Genomic DNA, 18,833 nt, shown 5'->3' with positions numbered 1-18,833 from the left:
TTATATATTATACAATTACTATTTATTCATATAAAAATCAAGTTGTTATTATTGTTATTATTTTTTTCATACAATTAATAATTATTCGATTTCATAGAATGATTTTAATAATAAAATACTTTTATTTTAGTAACATTTTCTTTTACGCATTGGTAATTACGAATGTTGACACTTTTTGCCGTCAATGGCGTTTGATAGACGCAACTGTGTCGATGTGTCAGAGAAATTTTATACTATATTGCATTTTATATGACGTTACAGTCAAATAGTGAGATGTAATTATAGAAGTGGCATTTACAAATTAATTGTAATAGATAGTAGTGTTATAGAGAACGTGAACATTCTAATTACGGATGTTTAAAATTGGAATGTTCAATGGCTGTGAATATGGAAGTAGAAAAGAATATATCCAAAAAGATTGACACTCAACTTTTGGCCAACAATTCGATGGAATTTAATAATGATATTCAGATAGACAACGAAAATATTAAAGATATCGAGGATTCATTGTCTTCTCTTAAAAATATAACAATTGATAGCGAGAAATGTGACGATACTATTATATACGCACAAGTTGAAAATTCTCAAATTTATGCAAAAAATTTAGAAGATAATTTAGTGTCTACTAATGAAAAAGAAGAAAAAAGTGATGAAGATAAAGAAAAAGAATTATCACAAGACGAGGAAGTTTTAAAAAATGATTGTAAGACTGAAAAAATAGAAGTAACATCAGAAAATTCTACTGATGGTTATGTATCTCAAGCTCCATTAGCTTTCACAATTGACTTTGGTAATAAGGAAATTGATACAACAAAATATCAAAATTTATTTGAAAGATATAATGCTAGACATAAAAGAAATTTATCTACATCTAAGGTAGATATATTGTAAAATATAATTTATAAAAATATATAACATTAAAATATATATCAAATAATTTTTTACATAAAATATGATAAAAATATAATAAGTAAAATATATAACTAAGATTAGAATTATATTTTTTAGGTAGAAATAAATACAAAAAAACCTGGTACTTTAGTTTCTTCAAATTTAATGCAAAAACAAAAAGTTTCTAGTATACATTCTGAAGGTTATTTTAGTAGTGAAGATGATACAAGACGAAAAACAGATCAATTATCAGAAAAATTAAAACAATTAGGTAATATTTTTAACTTAAAATTTCATTTAGAAATATTGAAAATTTAATTTATATTTTTGAAATTTAATGAAATTATTTTTTTTTTACATAATATAACAATTATAAAAATTAATAATTAGTTTTTTTATAAGTTTTACATATCTAAATTATAATATAAACAATTATTTATTAATTATTAATATAATTTATTATGATAAATATAATTATTATATGTAATTATAAAAATTTTAACATTTAAAACAATGTTACAATTATTTTAACATTTAAAATTTTTATAATTATCAAAGAGCAATTTCTTTTGAAAAGTATATATGAAAGATTATATCTGTATAATGTATGAGTCATGATGAAGTCATCTTTATTATACTTTTTAATATTCTTCTCAAGTACTTTCAATATATTCACAGTATATAGACTGCCAATATTAATGATTTTAATATCATATATGAACTCTTTTATTGAAGCTCTATTAAAGCTTTATATTGCATATGTTGAATTAGAAAATTATATATTCATAGATTTTAGTATTAAAATTATTTTACACTTTTCCTCTTTTATTTTAAGTTTTTACAAAATTTTGCAGTTTTTTTATAATTCTATTTTATTTTTAGGTTCAAAGTCACTTTTAAAACCATCACACATTTTTAAAAAATCTGAATCTAATGTGAGAGTATCAAATTTTCAAAATAAACAAGATATAATGAGTAAATCTTTTGAACAGTCAAAACAACTTAAACTTCCTTATAAAAATCTATCTTTAGAACTTGGTCATACAGAAAAAACAAATGCAACATCATATTGGGTACCACAAAAATCTGCTACTATAAATGATTTAAGTAGAATTCAAGCAAATAATTATGATGACGATGAAAAGTTGTATACAAAAAATATTGATCAAGAAGATGAATATGAACATTCATCTGATGTATCTGAAAAAGTATCTAATATCAGTTATATTAAACATAAAAATATAAATGTTAAGGAACCTAATTTATCTAGCATTAGTTATACAATGGAACTAAATCCTAATGATTTAGTTGAGACAGATATTGATGTTTTCAATGTTAGTAATATTGATGGAGGATCAGATGGTGCAGTTAGTGAAGCAGGAACATATACAATTCATAAAGATTATACAGATGAAGAAAAAGCTAGAATGGATATAGATAAAGTATTTAGTGTTGGTATTTTAACTGAAGATGAAAGCAATGAAGCATGTATTCATAGTTTTAAGGTAAATATATTCTATGTATTTTATTATGATAATTTGTATATTATTATGATAATTGTTATTATTTAAAATATTTTTTTATTTTAAAGATGAGTGTTTCAAGGGATAATAATACATGGATATCAGAATGGGCTACTCAAGTAGCAGAACATAATTCTTTACCACCAGCAATTGGTGGATTAACTGGTCGTACACCTCCATTAAGTCCTTCTAAAATACCATCTCCTGTTCATAACAGATCGCAACGATTGATTCGTGGTCGCAATGTATGAAATCATTATTTATATATATTTATAGAATATATATGTACTTATGATCAATATGTGCTTACGAAGTACATATGAATTACAATAAGAGCGAATTTGATATTTTTCAAATTGCGCTTATTATCTACTATATATAACAATATATATATAATGCGTATAGATAACTATATATATGATAATTATAATAAATTTTTAGGAACAAAGCGATAGCAGTTTAGATGCAGAATCATATTTACGAATAAAAGAAAGAATTTCAAATCAACAAATATTTATTGATTCTGGTGGAGAATCAGATGATGATACTAGTAATAGTTATAATACACCTCCACAAAGTTCACAAAGAACACCAGTACATGGAGTTTTGAGTAGAAGAGGAAGTCTTTCTGAATCTCTTTTTAGAAGAATTAATACCAATGAAAATAGAAGAAGTATTCGCAAATATATAAGTTCAAATAAATCAAAGACTGAAGATATAAATACAGAATTAAGTAATCCGTCCAAAGATTTTACTTCTCTTCATTTAGGAAGACGAAGTAGTTCCTTGGACAGGTAAAAAATATTTAAAATATAATTTATTTTGAATATTTAAAAAATATTATTTAAATTAATTTTATAATTTGATTTTTCATAATATAGGAAAGAATATACATCTAATACAGCAGAATGTAATACGTCCAAAAATAATAGTATGAAGTATTATCAAGATGATGAAATTAAGTATTCAAATAGTCCAGTTTTAAATCGCTTAAGGCCGTCTACACCAAAATTAACAAATAGTCCAATTATAACTCGTAAAACAGTTACCAAAATTGTTAATTCACCAGTGTTAGAAAGAACTAAACATTTGGCAAAATCTTCTCCACAAGCAAAAAATATTGGATATTTTACATGTGTTGAAAATAGGTATAAATAATAACTAAAATTTGAAAATACTTCATTTCTATATTTAAAATTATAATATATCTATATTTAAATATATTATAAAATAATATATCTATATTTAAAATTGTTTTGTTCTTTTAGTCCATACATGTTAAGAAAGTCTAATAGTACTGCAGATTATCACGAAGAAAATATCAGCTTTAGTACAGTAAATAATGTTCTTCAAAATAATCCAAATGTTAAACATAATTTAAATATCCAAAGATCATGTAGTAATGCAAATATTAGAAATATAAAATTACAAAGCCAATTATCTCGTCGCAGTAGTTTTAATAGTAGTGATATTGATAGAACATCTTTAGGAGAAAGATATCTTCCTGCTTCGGACAGTAGTAGTGAAACTGGTGAACAGCAAGCAAAATCTTCATTAGGTTCAGTTTCTTCTGGAATTAAATTGAATCGAGCTTTTAGCATAAGAAGAGCTAGGTATTTTAAAATATATATAATAAAAACAATAAATTTAACACTAATATAATATATTTGTAATTATTTCATAATATATAGATTAAATTGTGAATCTGATACAACTCCAAATACAACTCCTGAAGAAAGACGCAGAAGAGCACAAAGTGAAACAAAATTAACATCTTCAAATAAACAGCAAAATCGAAATCGTATAACTAATATAAATGTAAATAATAAAGAATCTTTAAAAAAATCAGAGCCTACAAAACCAAGAACTACATCTATATCAAGAACTGATAGTACCAGACTTAGTATGAGAACACCAAAATCATCTCATGTAAGTGTTTTATACTTTTTTAAATATTTATTTTATTTAATTTTTTTGTATTTCATATTTTGAATCTTTGTTCTATTGAATTTGTAAAATATTTTTTAATGTAATTATATGTAACATATTTATATATAAATATATGTGTCTTATGATAATATTTTATAGTTAACTTCTACTACGCAACGTCCTATTCAAAAAGTAATTAAAGATCAAAAGAAATCTGGTAGAAGTAATTCAACATTAACATCAAAGGAAGTAGAATTTCAAAATTGGAAAAGAAGAAAAAGTTATGATCCAATGAAAGCAGCTGCGGAAGGTAGAAAAAAATTGATAGATAATTCAAAAAAACATCACAGCACAGAAGATAGTTCAGGAAAGTATGTATATATTGCATTATAAATATAATATTGCAAATGTTTAGAATAGAATAGAATATAATTTAAATTTCTGTTAAAATATTTCTAGTCATGATAATTCTGTATTGAGATCAGCAAGTTTCCATGGAACTGGTGCTGCTCTTTCACTAGCTAATGAATGGTCTGACAACGAAATAAATATTGTTCAAAATGATAATCAAATACCTCCACCATGTAGCCCACAATTGGTAAATGTATATAAATATCTTTTTCTAAAATTTATATTTATTGTTTAATTTTTTATATATAGGAAAGTGATAGTGATATAGAAACATCATATTATTTACAAACAACACAAAATGTAATGTCAGCTATGTCAGCTCGTATTACGGTTTGTCATTCACCTTTAGTAGATTCAGATAATGATAGTGATGAAGACACTAGTCATAGTTTACATAAAAATATATCAAAAACATTACATCAACCTAGTGATACAGAGAGCAGCGATGATCGTCATCCTAGTGCACAGAATGCTCTTTCAAATACTAAATATAATCGAGCATTTAGGTAAAAATTTATGAATATAATTAATGAATAATATCATTATGTATATTTTAAGTATTTATTTGTAGTTTACGCAGAGCAAGATTAGACATACAATCAGCAAAAGTACCAGGAAGTATAAATAAAAATAAATCAATTATACAAGATACTCGAAAATCTGAATCTGTTACAAGTATTAGTAGAACCGATTCTGGACGTTTTAGTATGAGATCAAGCAGAACTGCAAATACTGTATTTATCTTTTATATTATATTATATTTTATATTATATTTTATATTATATTTTATGTATAAAAGAGTTTTTATATTTTTTATATTTTTAAAAATATTTTTTATTGTAGGGATCTAAAATAAAACCAAAAGAAACAAAAAAACCTGCAACACCAAATACAAGAGAGGTTGAAATGCAAAATTGGAAACGTCGTAAAAGTTATGATCCTATGAAAGCAGCAATGGAAGGAAGAAGAAAAGCAGGTTTGGCAAAGAAAAATACGAATGCCAATCTTTCTCCAAGGTAAACATTTATTTATATAGATTAAATTAAAAATCATGTAAAACATGTTATTATTTAGTTAATATAAAAATAATTATTTCATTGTTGGTAGGACTGATAGCGATCGATAATCTAATGATAGAGACCATCGATACAAGCAAGTGGTACGGAAATGACTTGTTTGATTTTGCGATATAAATTTTTTTAAGAGGTACATCAAAAAATGTAATGTTTATTTGTTTTTTTTCTTTTTTTTTAATAGCCTCTTAAGAAAATTTTATCGCAGCAATGCTGCTTTTTGGTATTATTTATTGTTTATATTAATCTATCGCCAATGCACTAATCAGTGAATACTATGGATATAATTGAATATAAGAATTATATAAAATACTTCATTTTTATTATATATAATGTTTTAAAATTGTAATATTTTAATGTTTCTATTATCAAATCCATATTATTTATTATATATAATTATTTCATAATTGTATTTTAGTGGAATACATTGTATAAAATGGATTTTCACTAAAATAATATTATTTGTATACAGGATAGTTAAAAAATAAGACAATATATATTTATTTTATAAGTTTGTAAATTATAAATTTCAGTCTAGTTTGTTGTGGCTTATTAATGCAATATAGCTAGATTTATGTCTTATTTATTAATTTGTTTTATTTGCATGATCAAAGAAAGAACCAAGCATATTTTTGTCTTTGCATAATATATAAATTTATTTTAAAATGATTAATAAAATAGAAAAAAAAAACAGAAAACTAAAAATTTTATTTAATGGAATAACTTTTATAGAAATTTTTCTGAATTTGTAAAAATAAAATTAAAGTCTTTTTATATCAGTATCTTATTTTATATAGATTTAAAAGTAATATTAGTATGTTAAAACATTGATATTTATTACATAATAATATACATTACTGGTTCTTTCTTGATATATTATAATAGATAGAAATAATATTATTTGTTTTGTTTTTAGTAATGTTGCAAGATCACGAAGTTTCCATGGTTCATCAGGATTTGGAATTAGTGATTGGAGTGATGAAGAATTAGCTATATCTGCAGATGAAGTTACAATTTATTAAAGGTCAACTTATTAACAATATTATAAATGAACTTAATTATAAAAACTTTAATTATACTAATGTATATAAAGACTAAGAAAAGAGATTGATTCTCATACAAGATTGCTCCATGAATAGTTCTATATAAAATTATAACTGAGAAAAATGTTAAAAAATCTTTTCTATATTAAAAGATTCTATTTTTTGCAACTTTTAACATTAAGAATCTATAGATCTATATGGCTGTCAGTACTATTTTAAGTTGAAGTATTAATATTCAAAAAAATTGATGCATATTTGCATAAAATTTATGTTTAAACATTTTCATATTTTATTTTATTATTTTTTTTTCTTTTGTCATGATATAAATTCTTATTATACGTATTAAATATATAATACTTTTAAAAAATAAATATTATATGAATGAAAAATAAATGTGCTAAAATCTTTTGGAATTTGTGATTAGAAAATATCATAATTCCAATGCTAGGCCTAAAAATAATAAATATATAATAGAAAAAAATAATGTATGTAATTGGACCAATAATGATATAAAAATATTAATTTTCTCATATCTTAATAATTATTATGTTATAACTATGTTATGTTATAACTATGTTTTATTGTATTATGCGTAATATGTATATTATGATTTCTAAACTTAATTTTTAATGATAGTATATGCTCTCTAGTTTATTTTAATCAATTATCTTCTTCATATATTATTGGAATCAACAACATAATCATCATTACAGACATTAATTAATTTCTAAATTATTAATTTCTAATAAATAAAAAATTATATGTTCTGGTTGATATAAAATAGACAAAAACTTCCATATAATATAAAATAATATATATGAGCTCTTCATGTTTCTGCAAAAATATTGGTATATATAAGAAAAAAAAATACTATTTGCTCTCAAAAGGTGCAATGAATCATTACAGTTATTTTTTATATTAAATAATTTAAACACTTGATGTGATCATAATATGCTTTAAAGTAGTAATATATTAAAGTATTATGTTTTATTTTTTACTGACTAGTATAATGGAACATACTTATTAAATTATGTATATATTATGAAATTATTTGAATTATTAAAAAAAAAAACTTGCATTTTCGCTTAATAAAATTAATGCGATCAATGCATTGATATCGATCTGTATAATCTAGAAATGATCTTAAGCTCATTATATATATATATTGATAATATCAATTAAGAAAATTTATAATATGTATTTGTTCAAAAATTTATATTACTTATTTGTGCAGCTTATTTGTTATAAATTTATTAGCTATTTCGAATTTTGATGATATTCATATTTAAATTAGTTTATGTACTTTATTTAGTTATAATTATATCATATTTTTTACTGTATAATTTTTTTAAATATATTATTTATTTCTAATCTAGAAATTTATAAATTATTAAAAAATATTATCAATATTTTGCAAAACATAACTTTATTTTAATTTTTTAATAATTACAAATTATTTTTATAAAAATTATGCAGTAAAATATAATAGGATAAATTTATGTTATATTTAAAACAAAAAAATTATTGTTCAGTAGAATGTAATATTTATTTCTATCAAAAATTCATTTTCATAATTTCATTAATAATAATTATATATTTGCACATTATTATTATTGTTATTATTATTATTATTATTATTATACTACTATTATATTGTTATTATTATTATTATTACTATTATTATTACTATTAATATTATTATTATTATCAAAATGCACTTTTTTGTTGTATAATGTTTGTTTTATTTTATTAATCTAACAAGGTGCTAATTGCAATACACTTGTCTCATTTAATTTTTAATATCTCATCTATTTATTCAATCACAAAATATTATATTATATTTCATAATGAAAACAAATATGAAATATGAAATATAATTTAATTGTGTCAAAATCTTTCTCATACATACCTATATATATATATATATATATGGTGATGTTAAGATCTTTATATATGATAAAATTTTTCGAAAGTGATGCAAAATAATTTTTATGTTATAAAATTATATGTTTATATTATATTATATAAATTTTTAAGATCATGTTACTATGTATATTTATAATGATGCATGTGCATAGTATTATTATCTTATTTTAAGAATCTTCTTCTATGTTCTTCTTTTAAATAAAAGTGGGCTTCCATAGTGAAGATCATTGTTATTTTAAAATATTATTCTTTATATAAAATTAATAATCTTTTTCCCATTTTTTATTTTATAATTTAATGATACAAGTCGTAATTTAAAATATGAAATATTTTAATTTGATATAAATATGTAAATAATAAATATTAGAAGAATAATATATTTATTAATTTATTTGAAAAAAGTTTTTTAAATATTTTTTTTAGACATTATCATTAATAATTGACATAATTAAAATTTTTTAAAATGCAAAATAAAGATTTAAAAAAAAGATTCTTAGAAGTAATTTATTAAATTAATTTTGTGAAAACAAAATTATACATTTTTATAAAAATTTTAATTTTAAATTATTATTTAAAATAATAAAAATAATATTTTAGTTTAGAAAATAAAAAATTTGGATTTTTTAATTTTATTTAACAATTAATTTTAGTTAGATTATCACTAGATAATATTTTGTAATTTGTTTGAAATATAATGAATACAACGTTAGTAATTTATTAGTTTATTAGTTCATGACTTCATGTCCGTTAGTTCGTGTTCACGTTCGCATTCTATTAAAGTTTAAAGCTGTGTGAAATATTGTTTCATATTTTAAATTATTTTTTAATGTGTTAATATATATATATATATATATTAAAAAATATAGTTATATGAAAATAAAATTAATTGAAAAAAATAAACATGAATATATCTTATAAGGTAATTATTTATAAAGAGAAGTTTTATTACGTTTACATAACCTTAAAAATCCATACATATAAACTTTTTAGGCAAATATAAATGATTTTTTGAATCATTCTAATAATTTTATGCTTGAAAATAATAATTATTCTAACAATGAAATTGATAGAAACTATAGAGATAACTATAAAGATCAAGAAAATGAAGAAAAAGAAAAAATTAAAAAAAATGTTCACTTGATATCTAATAAAAGAACGAAAATTATTGATGATTCTATTGATATTTCATTAAAAAAAAAAAGAAAATTAGATAAAAATTTATATAAACCACCAACAGTAGAAGAACTAAATGAACTTAGAGAAACAGAAAATTTATTTCATTCCAACTTATTTAGACTACAGATAGAAGAAATGTTAAATGAAATTAAAGTTAAAGAAAAATATAAACGTTTATTTGATATTTGGTTTAAAAATTTTAAGAAAAATATTGAATCTATAAAGGAAACAGAAGAATATAAAGTAAGTAAATTTATTTAATTACAATATTAAAAATTATAATAAAAATTTTGTATATTATTTTATGATTATATAGATTTCAGATCAAGAATTGAAAAACAAATTAAATATGCACATTCCAATGCCAAAGGTACCAGAGGAAACAAAAGGAATGTTTAAATTTCTTAAGCCATCGGATATTGCTATTATAGGATCTTATATGTTTGATGCTGCAATTAGTCCAAATATTACTGTAGATATAATGATTGAAATGCCAGCCAAAATGTTTCAAAAACAAGACTATCAAAATTATAGATATATGAAGAAAAAAGCAATATATTTGGCATTTATAGCATTTAATATTACTGATGATATTGCTAAAAGCAAAACATTTATGAATGATAATTCAAGACCATTTTTAAAAATAGTACCAAATGGAAAATTAGGCACTAAAATGAATGTATTTATACATATATCAGTTCAAGAAGGAAGTTTTAAATTAAGTAGATTATTACCAGAAAAAAATAATGTTAGATCTGAATGGTTTTTTAATGAGGAAAAAAGTAATATATCTTTTTGTTTCTTTTTTTTAATTTATATTTTATATATATATATATATTATTTTTGTAATATGATAGTTACAGAAGATTTACTTCCAACACCACATTATAATTCTATTATTCTTCATGATTTAACTATGAAAATACATGCAGAAAATATGAAAATAATAAAAGAATATCCAAATTTAAGAGATGGCATTATTTTATTAAAGATATGGTTGATTCAACGTGGATTATCAAAAGGTTGTACAGCTTTTAATGGATATGTGATAACAATGTTTATTTTATATTTGTTATCCATAAAAAAGTTAAACACATTTATGAGTAGTTACCAAATAATAAGGAATGCATGGAATTATTTAGGTATATTTTATATATGTATATATATATATATATATATGTACACATACACGCGCGCCCACACATGCGCGCGCACACACACACACACACACACACACAAAAGAAGGAATAAAAAAGATTTGATATTTTCATTGTTATCATTAATTAATATTGTTTATTTTATTAGTACAAGTTGATTGGTGTGAATCTGGAGTAACTATGAATCAAAATGAAGATAATAAAAATAGAATTTTTAGTTATCATAAATATTATGACTGTGTATTTTTGGATAGTACTGGTTATTATAATATTACTACACATATATTTAAATCTACATATAAATGGATACAAAAAGAAGCACAACTTTCCTTAAATCATTTGGACAGTGCACATGCAAATAGTTTTCAATCACTTTTTATGAGAAAAGTACCATTTTATATGGCATTTGATCATTTTATATGGTAATTATTCTTATAAATTAAGAAATATTCTAATTAATTAAATAATAAACTTAATAAATGCATAGGTTCGAGGATCCACAAATATTAAAAAATATAGTAAATATTAATTCAAGTGATAAGGATAAGTTAAATTATGGTCCAAATTATCGAACCCAAATAATAAAAATACTTTATAATATTTTTGAAAAAGGATTGACAAATAGAGTCCATCAAATTTGTGTTTTACCAAAAGAAATTTCAGAATGGGAATTTACAGAGGATAATTACGACAATATTGGGAAGATTTTTTTTGGATTGGAATTAAATCCAGAACACTGTTTTAATATTGTTACTAAAGGACCTGAAGCAAATTTACCAGAAGTATGTAAACAATTTAAATATCATTATAAATTATTAATATTTTTTAATATTATATTTTAGGCAATTGAATTTCGAAAATTTTGGAACAAAAAATCAGAATTACGACGATTTCAAGATGGAACTATTCGAGAAGCGGTAATTTGGTCAAAAGGCAAAACATTATCTGCAAAAAGAATAATATGTAAAAAAATTATAAATTTTTTATTAACAAAAAAATTAGGTTTTCCTAAAAATAAATTTACATACATTGCTGATCAAGTAGAGGAACTTATAAAATTGCAAAAGGTAACAATTTATAGTAAATTTTAATTTTATAGATAAATTAAATATTTTACAATATTTAGGTCAAAATAACGCATTTTGTTTATGGAACGGGAGAAGAAGCAGCTCTAAAAGCAATAAATGTATTTAATCGTTTTGAAAAAGATTTGATGTCTCTTACCGACATTCCCTTATCAATACATGGAGTTCAAGGATCTAGCGCGGTTTTTAGATATACAGATGTTTTTCCACCACTTGCGACAGTTTATCGGCCTACTAAACAATTTAAAAAAATTAAAAATTGTTTAATATTATCTAAAAATGTAACGATAGCACCTAGATATGTTAGTCCACTTGAAGTGAGCTTGCAATTATCAACTAGTGGAAAATGGCCAGATGATTTAGAAGCTTTTAGAAAAACAAAAGCTGCTTTTCATATACAAATTGCAGAATGTCTTAGAAAACAATTTATGTTAAAAACAAATGCAAATTTTTCGCATATCGATGTATATAAGGTTATTATTTTTAAATAAGAAAATATTTATTACATATCAGTAAAAAAAAATAATATTAAAAAATAATGAAACTATAAAAAAAATTAACTTGTTTTCAGGATGGATTTGTATTTCGATTAAGAATATCGCATCAAAAAGAAATTAGTTGTTTGAAACAACAAGTAACTGAAAATGGAGTTGTACAATATAAAGATAATGAAGAATCGATAGAATTAGAAAATAGATTATTCGAATTACCAAAGCTAACTAGTGCTTTGCATGGGTAAGAATGATTTATTTTAAAAATTGATATATTTTTATTTATATAGCATTGTTACATATCAGATTACATACTCAACAACCATCCTTTGGAGCTGCTTGTTGTTTAACGAAACGTTGGTTATCTGCTCAGTTATTGGATGATTCTCACATACCAGATATAGTAGTTGAACTACTTGTAGCTTCAATATTTTTAATACCTACTCCATATAGATCTTCTCAAACACCTCAAGTAAAATTTTTAAGAGTCTTAGAAATGTTTGCTAGAGGTCATTGGAATACAGATCCTATTATTGTAAATTTCAATGATGAAATGTCTAGTAAGTAAGCGATTGATATTAAAAAAACTATTATTATATCATTGTATTACTATACTTATATTATTTCTATTTAATATATTTCATTTTAGAAGAAGATATAATAGCAGTAGAAACTCTTTTTGGATCATCCCGTGATTCTTTACCACCATTATTTATTTCTACTCCTTATGATCAACAAAGATCATTGTGGACTAAAAAAGCACCATCTATTTTAGTCTTAAATCGTATTACAATGCTAGCTAAACAATGTATAAAGTTATATGAAGTTCAATTTTTTACAAAAGTTCTTTTAGATTTTAAACCATTATTTAGGCCACCACTTACAGAATATGATTGTTTGATATATTTAAAATCACATATGATTCCTAGAAGACTACAAGCAGTTGATATCAATGATGCACATCCTATTATTGAATGGCATCCATATAAGCGACATTCAGCTCAAAAGATTCCAGTTGTAGGATTTGATCCTGTGCAGTATTTTTTAAAAGATCTTAGAGTAAGTTTAAATGAAAATTTATATATACTTAATATTTTCATTTTTTAATATATTAAATGTTTTTCTTTTTTCTCTTTTTTTTTTAGAATGGTTATGATGAATTTGCCTTATTTTTTCATGATACTTATGGTGGTAATATAATTGGAGTTTTATTAAAACCTTCTGCATTAGAGAATAAAGACTTTAAGATATCAAATATTAATGGCCGAAAATGTAATAACAATAATCAATTAGTTTTAAATATCTCTGCAATGATTCAAGACTTTTATATTCTTGGAAAGGATCTTGTAGAAGCTATAGATATGCAATCAAAAAAATTTTCTTTAATTTGATTGATATTTTTTGTTAAAAAATTAAAAAAAAATAATTATGTTTCATAGTATAAACAACTTATAATATAAATTTTAAATTGTAGCTTTTTTTTGTATAATTTTAAAAATTAAAATTAATTAATTTGTAATTAATTAATTAAGTTACATGAAAATAATTATTTTATATGTAATACAATAAGAATTAATAGAAAAAATCAAATAAAATATATTTATTTAAATAGATATATATATATATATATATATATATGTGTGTGTGTGTATATATATATATTCATGTAAAAAGGAATTGTAAAGTATTTTATATTATACTTTATATAATATTGAGATATTTTGTAATATAATTTATATAAAAAATCATTTCATCATTAAAGATCTGATTTCATTATTTAATTTTGTAATAATTGTATCGTCAATTGTGTAACTCCCCGTTTTTAAAAGAGAATCACGTTCTTCAAGTAATGCTTGCAATCGTTCATTTTGTTCTTCTGATTTTTTTAATGTACTTTTGTTAATATTTTGCGAAATTTTGGAACTTATAGAATTTGGTGTAAATACTTGAGAATAAGCATCTTTTTCAATAAAATATGCTTTTGGCTTAATTACATCGATTTCTTTTTGAATCTCATTTAATAATATTTGATCATTTGTCAAAGCAGTAGTATCAGCACACAATATCTCTTCTAGGCTAAAAATAAAAAGAGAGAAAAAAATAATTAATATAAAATATTTTTTAAACGATTTCAATATTTTTGCTACATAATGCACATACTCTAAATTTTGTAATTCTTCTTTACTATTTTTAATTTGAATTTGAATAGCTTGTTGATGTTCCATTTTTATACGATGTATTTCACGAACTGCTTTTGCCCACTGTTCTTTAAAAAAAGATTTATTCTCTTGTGCATTTTGCAATTTTTCTTCAAGTGTTTTTAATTCTTGTAGTAAATTTGCTGTTTGATCTTGGGTTAGAGAGCCTTTTTGATAATTTTCTAATTCTTCAGATTGTTTTGCTACAAGTGACTGTAATCTTTCATTTTCAATACTTAATTGTTCTTCTTGTACTTCTAAAGTTGTTTTCCTTTTTTCAAGAATATTTATCTATAAAGTATTAAAAACGTATAATTTAATATCATCGAATAAATATTTATTTAATATAAATTTTTACCAACCTTTGCCATAAGTTCTTCTTGAACTATTTGAGATGATTCTTTAAGTTCTCGTAACTTCATTTCATATCTCCATTGTAAATCTTCATTTGCTTTAATTAGTCTACTTTCTTTCTCAAGACTTTTTAATCTTCGTGTTCTTAAATCTTCTGTAGCATTATTCAAACTATTTGCTAACATTTTACATTGTTCTACACTGCATGCGAGTTTTGTTTCTAAATTTTCTCTATGTTTTTGCCATTCTTGACTTAATAGATTTAAATGACGATCTTCCTTTCTTTTTAACTAAATTATTGTGAAAAAAATATATTTTTTTAAAATAGTTATATAGTATATATATAGTATATTTCCTATTATATTAAAATGTTTTACCTCAACTTTAAATATTTCCATTTGTCGTTCTTTCCAAGTCTCTAATTCATCTACTATTTTATATGCTAGAGTATCATCAAAGATTGGTGGGCCTAAATTTTCGTCTAAATCGAAATAATTTATTTTATCTTGTTTATATTAAAAAATAAATTTATTGAAAAATAAACTTACTAGGAATAACTCTTTTAATTCTATAATATGGACCATGATCTTCTAAATTTAATAAAACATCTAAATTACCAATACTATTATGTTCCATATCATACAATGGTATATCATATTGGCACTCAGGCTGAGATATATTTATTAAACTTTAACAAGTATATATAAGAATAAAATATCATATTTTTTTATATTATTTTATATATTTTATATTACCTTATTTGGACAAAATAATTCTTTTGCATTAATTTTAAGTTGGGATATACAAGTCTTAGTATTTCCTTCTATTTTATATATGCTAATTTTTGGTGGAAAAGATAATAATAATTGTTTTATTTCATCTACTGCCGATATAAATTGAAATTTGCATCCTATATCTTGTAATTTTACTTTTTCTCCTAAAGAAAATGATAATTTTAAATGAAATGTTGATGTAACTCCAGTTTTTGGATGATGAAACCTAAATTCAAGAAAAAAAATATATTTAATTGTAAATAAAAAAAAAATTTTTAGTAAATTAAAAAATTAATTGTAATTATTATAAAAATTAATAATTATAAATTATAAATAGCACGTAATAATTAATGATCAATACCGAATTTCCATATTTGGTACTGCTAATTTTGAAGATTTTGCTTTAATTGATACTAATAAAATATTCAAATAATAAGAGTGATAAGCTTCTACACTTTTAGAATAATTATCAATATTAGGTTGACATAGGAATGTATCAACTGAACGTGAACAAATAGCATTAACAGGTTGATCCTTTATAAAGTTATAATCTATAGTGTGTTTATTTATATTATCATATTCATTTGAAATAGTTTGAATTCCACTAATATATTTTCCAAAATCACCAGCAGGATTTCTATGACAATCTATTTCACTATAATTCTGAAAATTACAATTAAAAATGATAAATTTTCTGATAATCTTTAATAATTTAACCGCACAATTTATTTTATAAAAAGTTTATTACTTGTTTTAAGTTATTTATATCCTTAGATAAAGGAATGATTAAATCGTTAATCATTGCATTAGAAACATCCATTCCTATATTTGTTTTACCTACATATTGTAATTTTAACTGTAAATCAAGGTATGGATTTTTACATATTTTTTCTATTTCATTATTTTCAACAAAATTTGTTTTACATAAATAACAACGTTGATTTAAAATACTACTACTATTTTCGGTGATTTTAAGAAATTCTTCAATATTATCAGTAGGAATTAATGATTGCAAATTTATTTCTGATTGACCTACTATATTATCTTTATATTTTAAATATATAAACAGAAACGGTTTTAATTGTAAATATTCTTTGAAAATTTTTAATGAACTTCTGATCCTTATTACAATTTTTTCATTAAGTGACCAAAGATCTCCATATTCCTTTTTTGATTGATTAAAGTATACATCATTTTCTAATATCTTACACCAAAAGTACAAATTATTTTTCATATCTGTATAATATTTCATTGGTAATAATGAATCTACATGCATTGCAGATATAGCAGTAATATTCATTAAAAATAATTCATGACAAATATTTAATGGACCTAATTGTATAAGACGTTCATCGCGAAGTAAAATTGGTATTATTTTATTGAGTTGAACATTTGTTTGTTGACATTCTTTTAAATTTTTTAACTGTAATTTCATAATATATAATTTTATATATTATTAAACATTTATTTATATAAGTATATATAATTTATTTATAATTTACCTCTAATTGACCATTTCCTGTTGTATTTTCCAGATCATGAATACTTAAACCAAGAAATAACTCAGGTTTATGTATTTTGAGTTCATTTTTCAAACCTAATAATTTATGCCAATTAGGTTTTATACTATTGGCACCCCATTTAGTAAAAACTTGGGCTGATCTTAAACTAAGTAGAAGATATCCTAATCTTTCTTTATTATCATTGCTTTTAACAGCAAAACATTCTAATTTTAATGGAACTTGCCCTGATCTCATCCTATAAAATTAAAATCATATTTTAATAATAAATATTATTTTATATTAAATATTATATGATACATACTTCCGTAATTTATTTTTATCTACTTCCCAAACCAAATCATGATCATATTCAGGATTTGGATTTGGTTCTATTATTTCAGTTTCTAAAGAATGTCCATTTAAAGTTGCAACAATTAATGTAGGTAGTAAGATTTGCTCAAAACCTTTGCCTAAAGTCATTAACATCAAATATTAAATTTGTTAAATTTTTTAAAAATAACATTTATAAAATTTCATTCATTATAATCATTTTTGTAGTGTAAATGATAATAAATAATAATTATTTATCATAATAATATTTTATGTTATTTATTATTTTATTCATTATTTATTTTTTACAAAGAAAATATGATATCAAAAGGTTAACAAATAAATAATCGTAAAATGTATGTACCTTCTTTTATATTTAATACAACTCGAACATCAGAATTTGCTAATTCCTCCCCCATTGCGTCATAATATAATACATAAAAATAATTAATATAAATTCAGCAAATATTTAATAAATATTAAAGAAATCCGTAAATTTCAAATCGGTTACTATGGATACGCAAGTATTTAATATAATAATATTTTTATTTATGACAAAGACTAGTTTTACAAATAACATACAAATTGTACAAATTCATATAAATATATATATAGTACATTTTATTTAGAAAAAGAATAGATTACATATATAAAAATTTTTACATATATATTAGATTTATTAGATTTCTTTTGATTCTATTTGAAAATTTAAATAAACGCCATATTTTATTATATTTATTATCACTAAATAAATACTGGTGGTGCATAAATAACTATTCATACTGATCTAGTAACAAATTTTAATATTAATTAATTTTTCATTTTTAAATTATTTTATTATAACTTTAAATGTATATCTATAAGGAAATCTAAATATAAATAAAAAAATATTTCATCACGTAAAAAAACAATTAGAAATCATTGGTACATAAAAATAGATAATTTAAAAAGAAAGATCGATTATATTGAAA

The 18,833-nt window shown here is 21.9% G+C and overlaps 3 protein-coding genes across 7 annotated transcripts; 2 read left to right on the top strand and 1 right to left on the bottom strand.

The window, feature by feature from the left end:
• Positions 1 to 165: 165 nt before the first annotated feature.
• Positions 166 to 9,037, top strand: LOC108002846 (uncharacterized). 2 transcript variants are annotated; one of them, XM_017064781.3, is made up of 15 exons: positions 166 to 876; positions 1,009 to 1,162; positions 1,774 to 2,396; positions 2,483 to 2,659; positions 2,856 to 3,208; positions 3,296 to 3,562; positions 3,683 to 4,027; positions 4,106 to 4,343; positions 4,503 to 4,714; positions 4,803 to 4,941; positions 5,004 to 5,260; positions 5,326 to 5,488; positions 5,598 to 5,770; positions 5,862 to 5,913; positions 6,744 to 6,930. In XM_017064781.3, exons 1-14 carry the CDS (start codon positions 376 to 378, stop codon positions 5,878 to 5,880), a joined length of 3,621 nt encoding a protein of 1,206 aa, XP_016920270.2. In that variant the 5' UTR covers positions 166 to 375; the 3' UTR covers positions 5,881 to 5,913; positions 6,744 to 6,930. The 2 variants fall into 2 exon arrangements, with proteins under 2 accessions (XP_016920270.2, XP_016920269.2); XM_017064780.3 differs by lacking the exon at positions 5,862 to 5,913 and having other exon boundaries at positions 6,744 to 9,037.
• A 504-nt stretch (positions 9,038 to 9,541) lies between these two features.
• On the top strand, positions 9,542 to 14,693 carry LOC108002687 (nucleolar protein 6). Of its 2 annotated transcripts, XM_062071333.1 has the most exons (12): positions 9,542 to 9,715; positions 9,787 to 10,215; positions 10,289 to 10,754; positions 10,830 to 11,114; positions 11,278 to 11,551; positions 11,617 to 11,911; positions 11,972 to 12,196; positions 12,256 to 12,687; positions 12,786 to 12,949; positions 13,012 to 13,265; positions 13,355 to 13,764; positions 13,851 to 14,693. In XM_062071333.1, the coding sequence occupies exons 1-12, from the start codon at positions 9,698 to 9,700 to the stop codon at positions 14,094 to 14,096; spliced, it is 3,498 nt and encodes a 1,165-aa protein (XP_061927317.1). In that variant the 5' UTR covers positions 9,542 to 9,697; the 3' UTR covers positions 14,097 to 14,693. The 2 variants fall into 2 exon arrangements, with proteins under 2 accessions (XP_061927317.1, XP_061927318.1); XM_062071334.1 differs by lacking the exon at positions 12,256 to 12,687.
• LOC108002847 (centrosomal protein of 120 kDa) lies at positions 14,291 to 18,509 on the bottom strand. 3 transcript variants are annotated; one of them, XM_017064782.3, is made up of 11 exons: positions 18,227 to 18,509; positions 17,855 to 18,002; positions 17,533 to 17,788; positions 16,779 to 17,453; positions 16,392 to 16,693; positions 16,013 to 16,256; positions 15,806 to 15,926; positions 15,635 to 15,738; positions 15,266 to 15,547; positions 14,866 to 15,194; positions 14,291 to 14,781 (listed from the first exon to the last, which is right to left on the bottom strand). In XM_017064782.3, the coding sequence occupies exons 1-11, from the start codon at positions 18,279 to 18,281 to the stop codon at positions 14,451 to 14,453; spliced, it is 2,847 nt and encodes a 948-aa protein (XP_016920271.1). In that variant the 5' UTR covers positions 18,282 to 18,509; the 3' UTR covers positions 14,291 to 14,450. The 3 variants fall into 3 exon arrangements, with proteins under 3 accessions (XP_016920271.1, XP_016920272.1, XP_061927319.1); XM_017064783.3 differs by having other exon boundaries at positions 16,779 to 16,886; positions 18,227 to 18,483; XM_062071335.1 differs by lacking the exon at positions 16,779 to 17,453 and having other exon boundaries at positions 18,227 to 18,476.
• Positions 18,510 to 18,833: the final 324 nt, after the last annotated feature.

The sequence above is a fragment of the Apis cerana genome, linkage group LG2, assembly GCF_029169275.1.
Source record: "Apis cerana isolate GH-2021 linkage group LG2, AcerK_1.0, whole genome shotgun sequence".
Taxonomy (NCBI): domain Eukaryota; kingdom Metazoa; phylum Arthropoda; class Insecta; order Hymenoptera; family Apidae; genus Apis; species Apis cerana.
This window is presented reverse-complemented; position numbering and strand designations above follow the sequence as displayed.

Bases quoted from the DNA above. Each gene is read 5' to 3' on its own strand.
- LOC108002846 (XM_017064780.3), top strand. From the start codon at position 376: ATGGCTGTGAATATGGAAGTAGAAAAGAATATATCCAAAAAGATTGAC. The intron at 2,660-2,855 runs GTATGAAATCAT...ATAAATTTTTAG, and splicing joins GATTGATTCGTGGTCGCAAT to GAACAAAGCGATAGCAGTTT. The intron at 3,563-3,682 runs GTATAAATAATA...TTGTTCTTTTAG, and splicing joins TTTACATGTGTTGAAAATAG to TCCATACATGTTAAGAAAGT.
- LOC108002687 (XM_062071333.1), top strand. The intron at 10,216-10,288 runs GTAAGTAAATTT...ATGATTATATAG, and splicing joins AGGAAACAGAAGAATATAAA to ATTTCAGATCAAGAATTGAA. The intron at 11,115-11,277 runs GTATATTTTATA...TTATTTTATTAG, and splicing joins GAATGCATGGAATTATTTAG to TACAAGTTGATTGGTGTGAA.
- LOC108002847 (XM_017064782.3), bottom strand. From the start codon at position 18,281: ATGGGGGAGGAATTAGCAAATTCTGATGTTCGAGTTGTATTAAATATA. The intron at 16,257-16,391 runs GTATTGATCATT...TCTTGAATTTAG, and splicing joins GTACCAAATATGGAAATTCG to GTTTCATCATCCAAAAACTG. The intron at 14,782-14,865 runs GTATGTGCATTA...TTTTATTTTTAG, and splicing joins GAAGAATTACAAAATTTAGA to CCTAGAAGAGATATTGTGTG.